The sequence below is a fragment of the Schistocerca americana genome, chromosome 2 (genome assembly GCF_021461395.2).
Source record: "Schistocerca americana isolate TAMUIC-IGC-003095 chromosome 2, iqSchAmer2.1, whole genome shotgun sequence".
Taxonomy (NCBI): Eukaryota; Metazoa; Arthropoda; class Insecta; order Orthoptera; family Acrididae; genus Schistocerca; species Schistocerca americana.
Window position 1 is genome coordinate 547466805 of NC_060120.1, and position 18416 is coordinate 547485220.

Here is an 18416-nt window from a genome sequence, read left to right on the forward strand (position 1 = left end):
AAATTTTACACTTCCTGGTAAAAAGATTTCCTCGCGGCACACTTCTTACTGTCGGACAGAAGTTGCTCCAAGAGATTTAGAACCGACCGTTGGAATACGCACTATATGATCAATAGTATCCGCACACCTGGCTGAAAAAGACTTACAAGTTCGTGGCGCCCTCCATCGGTAATTCTGGAATTCAATATGGTGTTGCCCACCCTTAGCCTTGATGACAGCTTCCACTCTCGCAGGAATACGTTCAGTCAGGTGCTGGAAGGTTTCTTGGGGAATGGCAGCCCTTTCTTCACAGATTGCTGTGCTGAGGAGAGGCATCGATGTCGGTTGGTGAGGTCTGGCACAAAGTCGGCGTTCCAAAACATCCCAAAGGTGTTCTATAGGATTCAATAAGGACTTCGTGCAGGACAGTCCATTACAGGGATGTTATTTTCGTGTAACCACTCCGCCACAGGCCGTGCATTATCAACAGGTGCCCGATCGTGTTGAAAGATGCAGTCGCCATCCCCGAATTGATCTGAGTGAGAAGCACGTAGGTGCTTAAAACATCAGTGTAGGCATATTCTGTGATAGTGCCACGCAAAACAACAAGGGGTTCAAGCCCTCTCCATGAAAAACACGACCACCCATAACACCACCGCCTCCGAATTTTACTGTTGGCACTACACACGCTGGCAGATGACGTTCACCGGGCATTCGCCATACCCACACCCTGCCATCGGATCGCCACATTGTGTACCGTGATTCGTCACTTCGCACAACGTTTTTCCACTGTTCAAACGTCCAATGTTTACGCTTCTTACACCAAGTGAGGTGTCGTTTGGTCTTTACTGGCGTGATGTGTGGCTTATGAGCTGCCGCTCGACCATGAAATTCAAGTTTTCTCACCTCCCGCCTAACTGTCGTAATTTTGGAAGTTTGTGGTAACAGCTTATGGGACCAAGCTGCTGAGGTCATCGGTCCCTAGACTCACACTACTTAATCTAGCCTAAACTAACTTACGCTAAGGACAACACACACACCTATGCCCCAGGGATTACTCGAACCTCCGATGGGGGTGAGCCGCGCGGACCGTGACAACGCGCCTAGACCGCGAGGCAACCCCGCGCGGCGTATATGGCGTAGTACTTGCAGTGGATCCTGATGCTGTTTGGAATTCCTGTCTGATGGTCTGGATAGATGTCGGCCTGTTACACGTTACGACCCTCTTCAACTATCGGCGGCCTGTACGCTTTTGTGCTGTACGTGCCCCTTCTCGTTTCCACTTCACTATCAGATCGGAAACAGTGGAGCTAGGGATGTTTAAGAGTGTGGAAATCTCGGGTACAGACGTATGGCACAAGTGACACCCAGTCACCTGACCACATTCGAAGTGGAGGAAGAGGAGATTAGTGTTTAACGTCCCGTCGACAGCGAGGTCATTAGAGACGGAGCACAAGCTCGGATTACGGAAGGATGGGGAAGGAAATCGGCCGTGCCCTTTCTAAGGAACCATCCCGGCATTTGCCTGAAGCGATTTAGGGAAATCACGGAAAACCTAAATCAGGATGGCCGGACGCGGGATTGAACCGTCGTCCTCCCGAATGCGAGTCCAGTGTGCTAACCACTGCGCCACCTCGCTCGGTCACATTCGAAGTCCGTGAGCTCCGCGGAGCGCTCCATTCTGCTCTCTCACGATGTTTAATGACTACTGAAGCCGCTGATATGGAGTACCTGGCAGTAGGTGGCAGCACAATGCACCTAACATGAAAAACGTATGTTTTTGCAGGTGTCCGGATAGTTTTGATCACATTGTGTACTATTCGTATGTATATTCTACACGAATTATCTACAGAGAAGTCGAAAGATTATTAGAAAAGTACCTTGGAGAAATCAGTTTGCGTTTGGAGAAATTTAGGAAACAAGACTTCATAAAGGAAAACCTACATTTAAAGAATTTCTAGATTTATAGAAAACTTATGACAATGATAAATGGAATGCTTCGAACATCTGATGGCAGCAAGGATCAAATATAGAAAGCAAAAAGTTATCAACAATATCATACAAGCAGTAAGGAAAAGCAAGGTGGAATGTGAGAAGAGAATTATAGTTTTGGGAGAAGAAATACATGCTTTGAGTTCGTCAGCATCATTGTAGTTCTACATGAGATGACAACTGTTTTAGAAGAGCAACGGAGTAGATTGATAGTATGAAGAAATTGAAACTTTTTCTTTATTCAATCATGAAAAACGATTGCTGTACCAGTCAGCCTATCATGGAGTGGAATAACCCTTAGAACTGATAGTGTCTTGGAAAGAAGTTTCACATTCAAAATTAAAACAAGTGCAATGGAACACAGTCGAATTAAATCTGGTAATACTGAGGACGTTAGACTATAAAATTAGACACCAAATGTAGAAGGTGAGTTTTACTATTTAAAATGCTAAACAACTGACAGTGACTGAAATACAAAGCATATAAAACGCAAATTAGCAATAGCAAGAAATGCTTTTGTGAAAAAGACAAATTTATTAACATCTAACATAAATTTAACTGCTGGAATGTCTTTTCTGAAATTATTTGTCTGGAGTATAGTCGAGTATAGAAGTGAAATGTGGACTAAAACAGAACACAGGCTTTCGAAATCTGGTGATAGAGAACAGTACTGATGATGGGTAGATCGAATAACTAATGAAGAGGTTCTCAATCAGACTGGGGAAAAATAATGGCACAACTTGACTAAAAGATCAGGTCAGTTTATAGGACTCATTCTGAGGCAGTTAGGTAATGTGGAAGTGGGGATTGAAGGGAGGGCTGAGAGTAAATATTTTAGAGGTGGACCAGGGTTTGACTGCAGTAAACAGGACCAAATGTATGCCAGTTGTAGTTCATATGGAGAGGTTAAGAGGTTAGAGTAGCATGTAGAACTGCATCAAACCAGTCTTAAGACTGAATGCTGTAAGTATAACAACATTTACATTGTATGACAAATCCCTCACTTTTAGCCAATATTTGTTACTGGGTTTATACAGGCATTATTCTTTTCAGAAACAAGTAGCATTGGCTCAGACGGTCTTATGTTACTTGGGAAAATAAATTAAATTACTATAACCATCTAAATAATATGAGGGCATTCCAGAAAGACTAGGTGAAATGAGATGACAGAAGATGGAGCATCATCTCAGAAAATCTCGTTGAAGAAACAGTGTTCCAAAAGCTTGATAACATGTGGCTAAGGAAATATTTTCATTCAAAAAATGTTTTAGGAGAGAACTGAGTGATTAAGAGGCATGATTGTAAGCAATCTGCTGGTCTAACATACGTTATAAATATAACACAGAGTGTACGTCCAGGATCTCCTCCCAAGCACCTGGATCGATTAAAAGAAAATTTGGCACAGAAACAGCGGGACTCATGTGTATCAGCACTGTGGGGTTTATAACCTCTTACCTTCCAAAGGGCCTGAGATATGCACAGAAATGTGTTTTTTATCTTCTGCTATATAGGCTGCCCTACACAACAGGGATGTTTTGTGGGAATAGTACTGGCCTGCCTGATCGATATGCTTTGCAGGAAAGACTAAATGTTGGAGGCAAGAAATCATTTACCACCCCTGAAGAGTAAGCTGCTCTGAATGGCAGGTGTACTGTGGCTGTAGTACTGGTCTGTTGTATCAACGTTCTTTGCAGGCTCTTGGGGAAGGCTGAAATGGATAGAAGAGAGGATGGACAGAGAGGGGAGAAGGGGCAGGAGGGGATGGATAAGTAGAGAGTGTTGCAGGATTGGATGGACAGGGGGGAAAGACAGAGAGAGGTAGGAAGGAGAGGAGGGGCACAGAGGGGTGAGGGGGAGATGAACAGAGAGACAGGGAGGAGGAGAGGACCAAAGAGAGGAGAGAGGAGGAGATGGGTAGAGACGGAAGTGAAAAGTAGATAGCCAGGCAGGGGTGAGGAGTAGATGGACAGAAAAAGAGGGAGTAGGTTATGGATAGGGAGAGGGAGGAGGAGGAGGTGGTCAGATAGAGGGAGACATGGAGGTCGGCAGAGGGGAGAGGAGGAGAAAACCGACAAAGGGGGAGGAAAGTATGAGTGAAATGAATGTGATGATCACACATGGGGCAAAACTACAGGGGAAAGGCCAGTTAACTGACAAAGGCTACTGAAAGCTGAACTGTACTGTATGAAGTAATTATCAGACAGGTTGTCAGCTATTGCACAGGTCTTCCATTGTATCTCAGGTACAACTATCAATAACGAACTATAAGTGGCATAGTCCCAAATGTCATGTATTTACCGGTTACAATGACCAGAAGTGAGTCAGTGGGAAAAGTGTATTTCCATTGCTGATCACTATACATAGAGCAGCAACTATTTGGGTGTATGAGAAAGTGGCTGATGCTTGGCGAACGTTACTTGCCTGAGAATGGTTTGATGAGAATGATAACAGGTGATGGGAAAGTGTGAGGATTATTTTCTCCATGGTTTGCGCTTGGTCCATTATATTAGTTACGTGGCAAAGTAAATGTAGAGTTTTAAGATAACATACTTCCAATAATACGGCAACAGTTTGAAACTGAACTTGGTGCAGCCCTGCGCATCTCCAACGCTCTAAGCAAATCAAATGAAATACTCAACTCAGGCTGGAGTACTCAACGCCATCGAAAATCTTTGGGATGAACTGAAACGTTAATTTCTATGCCAGCATTTGAACTGATAAAAAAATTAAGAAAAGTCTAACAACGCTTATTCATCGTAGTTAAGGAAAACTGTAAAACGTACTCCACTTTCAGCTTACCAGAATTTAGGCCATACCAACAGCAAAGAAGGTTGCTATACACAGTTAGTTATGTTGCTTAGAACCTTTGGAAAGGGTTGTAATGAATATTCGAAAGCTTGTAACCAGATTTTGAAAATTTGTGGTAATCTCCTATGGGACCAAACTGCTGAGGTCATCGGTCCCTAGACTTACACACTTCTTAAGCTAACCTAAACTAACTTACGCTAAGGACAACACCCACACCCATGTCCGAGGGAGGACTCGAACCTCCGCTGGGGGAGCAGCGCGAACCGTGACAAGGCGCCCTAGACCGTGTGGCTACCCTGCGCGGCAGTCAGATTTTGAATCAGAGCAACAGTCGGTCACACTCTTCACTTTGACTTGCATTCTAGCACAGTTTGATACAAGCAGAGAGGATTTTAATTATATCTGTAGTGGTGTTCTACCTATATATTACGTCCCATACAGGTTGTCCCAGGAGAAATGGTCAATATTCAGTGATATGACAAGAACAATGATTCGGAGCAAAGACGTCTAGAATCATGGGCTCTAAAATGCGTAGCTTAAGAGCTATGACCAATTCTTCATCTTCGATACTGTGAAACAAATCTCTTCTACTGCAGGCTCTATTCTTTCCATATTTTGAGACTTGATGGTATGGACAAAGAAATATCCAGTAAACATGAGCTATAAAGTGCATACCGTACCTTAAGAGCTATGACCTTGTATTCATCTTCGCTACTGTGAAACGCATCTCTTCTACTGAGCAAGTACTCATAGTTCTTAAGGTATGCATTTTAAAGCCTATGTTTACTAGACAATTTTTTCTTGTTTTAGTCCTTACTACCTGTTTCCAAAATATGAAAAGCAAAGAGCTTGCCGTAGAAGCGATTTTTTTCACAGGCATCTAGGACGAAGAACTGATCATAGTTCTTAAGGTACTCAGCTTAGAGTCCATGTTTACTAGACTTTTGTGTTCGAATAATCGTTCTTGCCATATCCCTGAATACTGACCATTCCTCCTGGGACACCCCGTGTAATAGCCCTGGCCGTGTACTGAAAGAAGGTACAAGTGTCTCACTCAGAGACTCTGCCTGCTTATGGCTGGGTGGCTCGTTTGCCAGATAAGCTCCACAGCAACAATGTAGGCAGCAGATTTATCATGCACAGCGCCCATCACATTCTCTCAACTCCTATGACGTACTGTTACATGAAGCATGATTTTTTATTACCATGTATTTACTCTTGTGGAACAATAAATTAGTCGTACACCTAAATTACGTAGTTGCTTGGTTGCTGAGCAATCTCACAAATCAAAGTAGAGCCCTGCATCATTTCATATACTAAACGACAGTGGGAAATGACAGCACAGCACCTCATTCTCTTGTTATGAGACACGAATGACACTCATACCTTAATGCTGTTGTGTTTTGTTATGCATCCGTTTTCCCAAAACTGTCCCGTAACGAATATAAAATCAGAATATAAGCACCCATTAGATCGGAATAATTACTCAACACTGAGAAAGGTAATGCATATCAGTACCAGTCATTGTTGGTAGTTAATAAATGCAATTTACATCTTTATTCGAAACGGCATGCTTTAAATAAGTAAGAGGACTTTGGAAGCACTTTAGTATGAGGTGGCAGTAGTCAGGAGAGCAGAGGAGTCACGTAGGCAGACAGAAGGGCTACACTCGGAGTGTTGAGAAGGATGTGCTGGGAGGTGTGCGATTCAATGCCTTGCAATTCACTGGACTGTCATTTGTAAATCCTTGACTGGGAGTCGGACGCGTCCCATGCAGCACAAATGTATTAATGACTAATGTTATTATATTGAAGCAGAAAGCAACATGAAAGGCAAACAGGAACGTGAAACGACTCCATAGCTCTAGCAGAAACTGTATTTAACAGAAACAGATACATTCAGGAATGGAACAACAAGGAAACGAATGTAACACACCATGTATCCTCATGAGGTGACAGCTGCATTGTTGTAATCTGACTCACAAATACTAAAATGTAGACTTTCACTGCCGGAAACATCATGTCCATTATAATTATCCGGGCTGTTATGCCGTGGTCGGTTGATGAATTCTGTGACGATTCCCAACGTTTCGTCTCCGACAGACATCTTCAAGGGGGTCCGTAGCTCGATGGAAGGTCCAACACATCCACTGGCTCGTTACTGACTGCCGCTAAATTCCGTGTCCGCGCGCTCCCACGCCGCGGCGTGACGTCACGTTTTTTGAAGACGTCAGTGCAATTGGCCGCTGTCGGTCGCCGTCGATCGCCGTTGCCATCACCCAGTAGTGGACGGGTGGTACACATCTTCTTTAACACCGGCATCCATATACCGTTTAATTTCACGCCCTCCTCCTTTCGGTTGAAATTATTTGGGTGTTTAGCGATTTCGATTGCCTTCTGTAGAGCCTTTCGTAATATCCGCTTGTGGCCGCTAGTACTTGCGTCTCCTCGAAACGAATATTGTGGTTCCCTGGCTGGAAAGCATGCTCCGCAACAGCTGATCGTTCCGTTTCTCCTCTTCTACAATTTCCCTTGTGCTCTTCCAAACGTTTAGAAACCGTTCTTTTAGTGGTACCCACATAAACATCACCACAGCTGCATGGGATCCTATACACTCCAGCTTTTTCCAATGGTTTGCGAGCGTCCTTGGCAGGCTTAAGGTATTCCTGTATCTTCCTGGTGGGCTTGTAAATTACGGTAATATTCCGCTTCGTCAAGATCCTCCCTATTTTTTCCGTTACATTTTTAACAAACGGCAGGAAAACCTTAGATTTTGCAGTAGCCTGTACGTCAGTATTTCACCGTGGCTGCCTCAACGCACGTTTTATTTCGGCGGACGAATATCCGTTCTTCATTAGAGCATTGAGGAGATGTTCTATCTCAGCGTCGAGCAACTCAGGTTCACAAATGTTTCTAGCTCTGTCCGCTAACGTCTTGATAACACCTCGCTTCTGTTGTGGGTGGTGGTTCGAATCCCGGTGCAAATAACGGTCCGTGTGCGTGGGTTTGCGGTATACAGAGTGGCCCAAAGTACCATTTTCGTTTCTAAAAACAAGCACATCGAGGAAATGTAATTTGCCGTCTACCTCCTCCTCCATTGTAAGCTGAATTCTCGTGTTTATACTGTTCAGATGTTCGTGGAACCGGCTTAGTTCCTCCCTATCATGTCTCCACAGCACAAACGTGTCATCCACTTATCGGAACCATACATTAGGTTTTTTGCTGGCAGTACCTAAGGCCTGTTCTTCGAATTTCTCCATAAAGAAGTTTGCAATTACGGGACTTAGTGGGCTTCCCATAGTCACGCCATCCGTCTCCCGCAGTCGGAGGCGAAACGTTGGGAATCGACACAGAATTTATCAACCGATCGCGGCGTAACAGCCCGGATAATTATAATGGACATGACTCACAAATGTTATCATGTACATTGTTGTAATTTATATGAGCATTATCAGAAGACAGACAGTTCTTCAACCGCATCAACGTTACATTGTACTGTTCACTTTTGAGATGACCTCAGATAGAAAAACCAGAGCTCGGTTGCTGTTGGAGGGCATACTCCATACCCTCTCTGTGTGCTGATCATCATTCTCAGCTCAGAGTCGTGACTCGATGTTACCACATCAAACTATAGTTGGTGGCTGTTCGCCCAGGTGTTGGTCAATTTCTTCATAATAATGACGGTCTTTTTTCTCCAAGATATAAACATTTCGAGACTGGGAGCTAACATGCACAGCACATTCATCTATCATCATAACCTTACGCGAGCCACTAATGTTGGAAAAGCTGCAAGGAACTGTTCGCACGACTCATGTTGCGTACTCATATCATCATCACTTAATTAATTGATCCTGTCGATTAGAAATGACCGGTAACTTACTTTCTTCATCCAGCGATGTGTGCAGGTTCTGGGAATGGTGATCTCCGCAGACCGCTTTCTTGTCGATTTTCCAGGTGAACGGAGCAAATGATGCATCTAAACGTTCAATGACTTCGGTTTCGTTGTCTTATTTCTTGCGTCCACTGCGTGGTGTGTCTGTCACAGACCAAGTTGTAAAGGCCTTTGTTTCCAGTTTCCGAAGATTAATCTCCGTTGCGACTTCTTTCTTTAAGAAATTAAATTTTTTTCCTAATTTCATGATTTGTCTCACCCGTTTGTTCCTTTCCATGCACCCATGCGCTAAGAAGGAGACGTTCTTCTGGTGTGAACTTGCTTGCATCCGCCATCATATCACAAATGTTTACTACAGTATTACCTCGGTAGCAAAACAACACGCGATCACACCATGTATCTTCATGAGGTGACGGCTGCACTATTGTAATCTGCCTCACAACAGTTATCGTCTACATAATTGTAATTTATATGGGCATTACCAGAAGGCAGACAAACTACATAAGGGAACGTTATTTACAACCTACAATACACTTCCAGATTCATGCAAACGCGAAAATACACTCCTGGAAATTGAAATAAGAACACCGTGAATTCATTGTCCCAGGAAGGGGAAACTTTATTGACACATTCCTGGGGTCAGATACATGACATGATCACACTGACAGAACCACAGGCACATAGACACAGGCAACAGAGCATGCACAATGTCGGCACTAGTACAGTGTATATCCACCTTTCGCAGCAATGCAGGCTGCTATTCTCCCATGGAGACGATCGTAGAGATGCTGGATGTAGTCCTGTGGAACGGCTTGCCATGCCATTTCCACCTGGCGCCTCAGTTGGACCAGCGTTCGTGCTGGACGTGCAGACCGCGTGAGACGACGCTTCATCCAGTCCCAAACATGCTCAATGGGGGACAGATCCGGAGATCTTGCTGGCCAGGGTAGTTGACTTACACCTTCTAGAGCACGTTGGGTGGCACGGGATACATGCGGACGTGCATTATCCTGTTGGAACAGCAAGTTCCCTTGCCGGTCTAGGAATGGTAGAACGATGGGTTCGATGACGGTTTGGATGTACCGTGCACTATTCAGTGTCCCCTCGACGATCACCAGTGGTGTACGGCCAGTGTAGGAGATCGCTCCCCACACCATGATGCCGGGTGTTGGCCCTGTGTGCCTCGGTCGTATGCAGTCCTGATTGTGGCGCTCACCTGCACGGCGCCAAACACGCATACGACCATCATTGGCACCAAGGCAGAAGCGACTCTCATCGCTGAAGACGACACGTCTCCATTCGTCCCTCCATTCACGCCTGTCGCGACACCACTGGAGGCGGGCTGCACGATGTTGGGGCGTGAGCGGAAGACGGCCTAACGGTGTGCGGGACCGTAGCCCAGCTTCATGGAGACGGTTGCGAATGGTCCTCGCCGATACCCCAGGAGCAACAGTGTCCCTAATTTGCTGGGAAGTGGCGGTGCGGTCCCCTACGGCACTGCGTAGGATCCTACGGTCTTGGCGTGCATCCGTGCGTCGCTGCGGTCCGGTCCCAGGTCGACGGGCACGTGCACCTTCCGCCGACCACTGGCGACAACACCGATGTAGTGTGGAGACCTCACGCCCCACGTGTTGAGCAATTCGGCGGTACGTCCACCCGGCCTCCCGCATGCCCACTATACGCCCTCGCTCAAAGTCCGTCAACTGCACATACGGTTCACGTCAACGCTGTCGCGGCATGCTACCAGTGTTAAAGATTGCGATGGAGCTCCGTATGCCACGGCAAACTGGCTGACACTGACGGCGGCGGTGCACAAATGCTGCGCAGCTAGCGCCATTCGACGGCCAACACCGCGGTTCCTGGTGTGTCCGCTGTGCCGTGCGTGTGATCATTGCTTGTACAGCCCTCTCGCAGTGTCCGGAGCAAGTATGGTGGGTCTGACACACCGGTGTCAATGTGTTCTTTTTTCCATTTCCAGGAGTGTATATGTCAAGTTCCTTGAGTACTTTTCGGTCGTGACTTTTCGCCAATCCTGTAAAGTAATCCTGGAAGATACTGTCGCATCAAGTTTTCAAGTTTTCTTGGAGTGTTGTGTGGCCCAATGAGCCCATCACATGGAACCCCTAGCCACATAGTCAATAAGAAACGTCCATGGTGTGATTACTCACGAACAGCATATGCGTTTACGTCAAATTTGGGCCCAGTTAGATGCGGTTTCATCGGAAAGCTTTCATTTCAAATACATTTGTAGAAAGTACGGCTACAATTTGTAACGGATTCAGTGGCAGCTTGTAATCACACTTTTGAAATCATCAAACAAACGGCTCATTTGCGGACCTATGTTTACTGGAACGGTTTTTCTTCTGTTGTGTATTTCACCCATGTGAGAGATCTGAATCTTCTGTTCAGAGAAATCTCGTTCCTTTGTTGAGAACTGTAGCTTTGGATAGCAGTAAATGGTTTTCTTCAGCTATACCTTCATCTATATCTACATCTACACAGATATTCCGCAAGCCACTGTACGGTGCATGGAGGAGGGAAAAACGACTATCTATATGGCTGCATATGAGCCCTAATTTCTCGTATGTTATCTTTGCGGTCCTTACTCGTAGAGTATGTTGGCGGCAGCACGGTCGTTCGGAATTCAGCTTCAAATGCCAATTGTCTAATTTTTTTCAATAGTGTTCCTCAAAAAGAACGTCGCCTTTCCTCCAGGGATTCCCATTTGAGTTGCAGAAGCATCTCAGTAACACTTACATGTTGTTCGAACCTACTGGTAACAAATCTGGCAGCCCACCTCTGAACTGCCTCGATGTCCTCCCTCAATCCCACCTGGTACGGATGCCAAACACTCAGCAGTACTCAAGAATAGGTTGCACCAGTGTCCTACATGCGATCTCAGTATATTCAACCAAAAAAATTAAAGTAAAACCTGTCCGCAGCTCGCGGTCGTGCGGTATCGTTCTCGCTTCCCTCGCCCGGGTTCCCGGGTTCGATTCCCGGCGGGGTCAGGGATTTTCTCTGACTCGTGATGGCTGGGTGTTGTGTGATGTCCTTAGGTTAGTTAGGTTTAAGTAGTTCTAAGTTCTAGGGGACTGATGACCATAGATGTTAAGTCCCATAGTGCTCAGAGCCATTTGAACCATTTTGAAAGTAAAACCGCCTGCACCATATTCAATATTAATCTCTGAAACTAATTCAGACTCACCTTCAGCAAAATCAGAAGGAGTTCGGTTCATTTCAGCTAAGCAAGAGACAAAACAAGCTAAAACTAAAGGACATGTGAACCACACTTTTCTAAAATTCTCCCGATAAACCGAAGTCGACCATTCGTCTTCTTTACCACAGTTCTCATATGCTCGTTCCACCTCACACCGCTTTGCAACGTTACGCCCAGATATTTAAACGACTTCAATGTGTCAAACAGGACACTACTAATACCGTATCCGAACATTACACGTTTGTTCCTCCTGCCATCCTACCATCCGCTTTCCACATTTAGAGCCAGCTGCCATTCATAACACCAACTGGAAATTTTGTTGAAGTCGTTTTGTATCTTCATACAGTCACTCACCTTCGACACCATAGCGTCCACCACAGCATCTTCAGCAAACAGCTGCGCAGGATTAGCCGAGCGGTCTAGGCGCTGCAGTCATGGACTGTGCGGCTGATCCTGGCGGAGGTTCGAGTCCTCCCTCGGGCATGGGTGTGTGTGTTTGTCCTTAGGATAATTTAGGTTAAGTAGTGTGTAAGCTTAGGGACTGATGACCTTAGCAGTTAAGTCCCATAAGATTTCACACACATTTGAACATTTTTTTTTTCAGCAAACAACCGCAGATTGCTACCGATCCTGTCCATCAAATCATTTATGTATATAGAGAGCAACAGGGGTCCTAGCACACTTCCCTGAGACACTCCTGACGATAACCTCCTCTCTGATGAACACTAGTCTTCGAGGACAACATACTGAGTTCTAGTACTTAAGAAGTCTTCGAGCCAATCACATATCAGTTACCTTATTCCATGTGCTCGTACGTAGGTACATAGTCATAGCGAACTGAGAGAGAAAGGGAGAGATAGGTTGGTTAACATAATTGTTCGTCACTGGTTTATTTATCAACGAGAAAAATGGTACGGTAAATGAGAGGAGGAGGAGCGATGTTTGAATCAACGTTTTTGCGATTTCACTGAATCATTTCCCGCGAAAGCCGGGCTTCCTTCAACAACAAAAATATCGATTTCCTTCCTACGCTTGTCCTAATCAAGCCTCTGCTTCTATGCCCTTGATGGGATTTTAAGTCCAGCCCTCCTTGTTACTGATATTATTCTATTTCACGCAGCTATTAACAAGTTAGTGATCTTGGAAGTTACCAAAGTCAGTTTGATTAAACATGACGTTCAAAATAAAGCTGTAATTTGTAGCTAATTTTCATCTAACTATACATAACCATACGTACACTATGAGATCAAAAGTATCCGGACAACCGCAAGAACATACGTTTCTCATATTAGGTGCAATGTGCTGCCACCTACTGTCAGGTATTCCATAGCAGCGACCTCAGTAGTCATTAGACATCGTGAGAGAGCAGAATGGGGCGCTCCGCGGAACTCATGGACGTCAAAAGTGGTTAGGTGATTGGGAGTCACTTGTGTCATATTTCTGTACGCGAGTTTCCACACTCCTAAACATCCCTAGCGCCATTGTTTCCGAAGTGATAGTGAAGTGGAAACAAGAAGGGACACATACAGCACAAAAGTGTACACGCCGATCTCATCTATTGACTGACAGAGACCGCCGATAGTTGAAGAGGGTCGTAATGTGTAATAGGCAGACATCTATCCAGACCATCACACAGGACTTACAAACTACATTAGGATCCAATGCAAGTACTACGACAGTTAGGCGGGAGGTGAGAAAACTTGGATTTCATGGTCGAGCGGCTGCTCATAAGCCACACACCACGCCGGTAAATACCAAACGACGCCTCGCTTGGTGTAAGAAGCGTAAACATTGGACGATTGAACAGTGGAAAAACGGTGTGTGGAGTGACGAATCACGGTACACAATGTGGTGATTCGATGGCTTGGAGTGGGCATGGCGAATGCCCGGTGAATGTCATCTACCAGAGTGTGTAGTGCCAACAGTAAAATTCTAAGGCGGTGGTGTTAACGTTGTGGTCGTGTTTTTCATGGAGGGGCTTGAACCCCTTGTTGTTTTGAGTGGCACTATCACAGCACAGGCCTACATTGATGTTTCAAGCGCCTACGTCCTTCCCACTGTTGAAGAGCAATTCGGGGACGGCGATTGCATCTTTCAACACGATCGAGCACCTGTTTATAATGCACGGCCTGTGGAGCAGTGGTTACATGAAAATAACATCCCTGTAATGGACTGGCCTGCACAGAGTCCTGACCTGAATCCTATAGAACACCTTTGGGGTGTTTCGGAACGCCAACTTCGTGCTAGGCCTCACCAACCGACATCGATACCTCTCCTCGGCGCAACACTCCGTGAAGAAAGGGCTGCCATTCCCCAAGAAACCTTCCGGCACCTGACTGAACGTATGCCTGCGAGAGTGAAAGCTGTCATCAAGGCTAAGGGTGGGCCAACACCATATTGAATTCCAGTATTACCGATGGAGGGCGCCACAAACTTGTAAGTCATTTTCAGCCAGCTGTCGGGGTACTTTTGATCACATAGTGTATCTTATTAATGAATTATTGTGGAAATAAATCTCTCAAAAATCGAGTAACGCATTAAACATGCATAAAAAACACTTATTCTTATTTTCAAAAGCAACATGTTTGGCTTTAGGTGATTGGAAATGTGTCGTTTATTCTGTAATGTTATTCATACAATGCAAGAGAACCGTACTGCAAAGAGTTCTTTCTGTAAGCTATAGTGACAATTAGCCGGGCTATGATCAAAATGTTCTTAGTAGCGTACCCCTTCATTGTTTTCCTGACACTTCATTCAGAAATGACTAACCCAAGTCATCAATGAATTGCCATATTTCTTCTAATCAGAAGTCTGTGAGAACATACACTGTGCCGTTATAGTTTCCGTTTTCAAATTTACTGTAGTTAACGCGCTGTGTTGTTGCCTGAACTCAGGTGAATAGTAAGGCCACTCTGGATTGCGGAGTTGTTTAGGCACTAGACTTGCCTTCGAAAGGAGCGGTCCAGAAATTCACTTTAGACCAGTCACATTTAGGTTTACTGAGGTTACCCTAGAAAAAAGTAACTGAGGTAACGGGTCCTTTGGAAACGGTGGGTTTCCTTTCCTATCTTTTCCAATCCAAGTTAGTGACCTCCATGTACCAACACGTCGTTAACAGTACTCTAGACTTTAAAATTCCTTCCTTTTAAAAACTGGTTGGTTAAACTGCAGGATTCGAAATTTCTCCGTTGGTGGCTGTAGCTTGGAAATTTGTGTAAGATCTTATGTGACCAAACTGCTGAGGTCATCGGTCCCTAAGCTTACACACTACTTAATCTAACTTAAACTAACTTACGCTAAGGACAAGACAACAGGCCATGCCCGAGAGAGGACTCGAACATCCGGCGGGGGGAGCCGCGCGAATCGTGACAGTACGCTTGAGACCACGCTGCTACCCCGCGCAGCAGTTGTAGCTTGGGATACCACATAGCAGACAAAAAATTGAGAAGAGCATCTAAGAGAACTTAAACGTTCTTTGGGGTGGGTACTCACAGCAGCTTTGTTCGTCCGACCCGTCACCGCAGTCGTCTTCGAAGTTGCAGACGGCGTCCTCAGGCACGCAGAAGTGGTTGGCGCACTTGAAGTGCGTCACTGGGCAGACGAATGACTCTGAAACACAAAACGATAAGATGACGGGGCCGAAGAATTGCTTATGCCTTCCACCCCCCCCCCCCCCCCAATATAAACACTTCTTTTGTGTAATAGTTCGCTGTGCATTACTGAAGAAGTATACTATCATTCACGAAACATTTGCTTCCACTATTTGTATTGAGGGTGTAAACAGATCTATTATTCATTTTGTAAAAATACGTATAATAAATTGTGACTATTTAAAAAGGCTTAAATGCTGACAGAAGGCACATACATACTAATTGGGAGCCACTCACCTCTTCCTGTAGTTTAACGTGAAAGGGGTCTGCTGGGGTACACATACATGAGGCACCCGAATGCTGTAATGATACTAATATAAACTAAAATGAAACTATTATATCAGTGGTGGTGGTGGTGGTTAGTGTTTAACGTCCCGTCGACAACGAGGTCACTAGAGACGGAGCACAAGCTCGGGTTAGGGAAGGATTGGGAAGGAAATCGGCCGTGCCCTTTCAAAGGAACCATCCCGGCATTTGCCTGAAACGATTTAGGGAAATCACGGAAAACCTAAATCAGGATGGCCGGAGACGGGATTGAACCGTCGTCCTCCCGAATGCGAGTCCAGTGTGCTAACCACTGCGCCACCTCGCTCGGTATATCAGTGATGTACGTCTCTTATTGGCTCCATGAAGCGGTTCACTAACTATGCACGACCGCAGTGCCAAAGATAATACTTCTGATCTGAAATTGTAATGTTGGAGTGAGAGCTGCTTGGTGCACAGGAGTGGGTATCTGTCTGAGAGCGAAAGAGGATGGAGTAGGTAGTTTTTGTGCTGCGCACTGTAAAGCCACCAAGTGTTAGATTATAATGTAGGAATTACGAGTAGATGTATTACTGGAAATATAAATGTGGAATCAGAAGTCTTTTCGCAAGTAAGGCAGAGTAGTTAAATTCTTATGACTTTCGTTTGCCATCGCGTTAGCGTAAATGAGTCGGCTGATAACTGGTAACACTGAGTTCTCTGTTGAGGAACCCCAGAATGTACGTAAACAGATTTGACGTATAGGCTAGTTAGATATTTCCCTTTTGTAATGATTCTAAGGTTTGTTAACGCAGGTAAACGTACTTTATGATTTTTCTTTATGCTTTTTTTAGTGAGATTAGATAATACTTGCTGTATAAATCTCATGGTTTGTAACTCAGTAAAAAGTATGAATTTTTTCTGAGTAATTTAATTTCAGTTGACAGATGTTTTGAAAAGCCAAACTTAACTTCGACTACAGTTTGACTATTAAAAAAGCCAATAATTCATCCAAATCACTACCGCCTCCCTGTCCAGGTCATATGTTTTTCAAAAACATTGAATTTTTCTTAAATGTTTTCATTTATCAGCCAAAAGAATTTCATGTATATTTCAAAGTAATACGGCCAGAATTGCACACCGCTGAGCTTGTAGCTAGTACATTTTATTCTTCTTCAACAGAGACCAGAATATATCGCGATCCACCGTTGCTGCTGTAGAAGTAACACAATTTTATTTGTTTGATATGTGCACAGGAACCAACGTTATCAGTTTTTAACAGGGCCAGAGGATTCAGTACCTAAGGGGCTGAACGTAATTTGCAGTGACTCTTTCTTCATTGGTATTGGGAGTTGTATTGCCCAATCAGTTCGTATAAAGTTATTGCTAGCAATAACACAGAGTAAGCACACCACTTGCAGTTACAACACGCCACACGATAACTCCAGTTTTGTATGAATTCCCAGTTCAGGCAGTAGTTCTATGTTTTCCAAAAGCAATTTTTTTAAAGAACGTTACAAACTTTGTCTTCTATGTCGTTACGTCTCTGATGGAACCTTATGTGATATTTCATCTTACGCAAGCGCGTGTCCACACACAGACACACACACACATACACACACACAATTTTACACATGTCCATATAGACGCACGCACTTCCCATCTCCGGAAAATCGTGTTTCCAATAACATTTAATTTCACGGCCATTAATGCCTTTAGCAACGTGCACCAATATTATTCTGGACTGTGACGGATTTCGTGGTTAAACGGTCGCAGTGTCTCATCTAAAATTCATCACGGGAACGCGGGATTGAGTTCTGATATCCAGACGGCCAGGAAAGATGTGCCCTTTACAATGGAGTTTGTAATTACGGTCAGATGCACTTAATTTCAGCTACACGATTCAGTGCAACCGCCTCAGTTATGGATATTTCACTCAATCGTGACATTCTATATTGGAAAGTTTTACGGAGAGCTGATACTGCGAACTACATTTCCGTTTGTAATATGGTAATTTTAAGACTGTGTTTTGACGATTTTCTTGTGGATTGTCCTCTGTGTTTTTTTCGTACGGTTTGTATTCCGATCTAAAATATACTTTAATCTGAAAATAGCAATACACTTCTCTGGTAGTTATCCCTTTTCACACGTCAAAATTAAGTTTCAATTAGCTGCACATTCCGCTGTTCCATTGGTAGTCATAGAGAACTGTTTAGTGTCTGACCGTAAAACAAACACCGTCCGAACAGGCCATGAAGGCCCAGCGGCACCGATCGGTCGCCGTGTCATCCTTAGGCTTTAGGCTTCACTGGATACGGATACGGAGGAGCATGAGGTCAGCTCACCGCTCTCCCCTAAGTGACCGGTGCCAACACTTGTTAGTCAAGTAGCTCCTCAATTGACCTCACAAGGCCTGAGTGAAACCCCGCTTGCCAAGAGCACTGAGTAGACTCGGACGGTGACCCATCCAAGTGCTAGCCAATCTAACAACGCTTAACTTAGTGATCTGACGGGAACCTGTGTTACCACTGTGGCAAGGCCGTTGTCTCTGATTGTTTATACTGTTTTGAATTTCGCTGATAAAGTGATAGGCCACAACACTCCACACGAAAAAAAATAGTTACTGGAGAGTC

At 44.7% G+C, this 18416-nt stretch overlaps 1 protein-coding gene across 1 annotated transcript in view; it reads right to left on the reverse strand.

The window, feature by feature from the left end:
- The window catches only part of LOC124594159 (G-protein coupled receptor GRL101-like), a 324101-nt gene that overhangs the window by 264824 nt on the left and 40861 nt on the right, over nucleotides 1–18416 (reverse strand). Inside the window, exon 3 of the mRNA XM_047132515.1 lies at nucleotides 15383–15499. Coding sequence (XP_046988471.1) covers nucleotides 15383–15499 — 117 coding nt within the window. The remainder of the gene's footprint in view (nucleotides 1–15382; nucleotides 15500–18416) is intronic.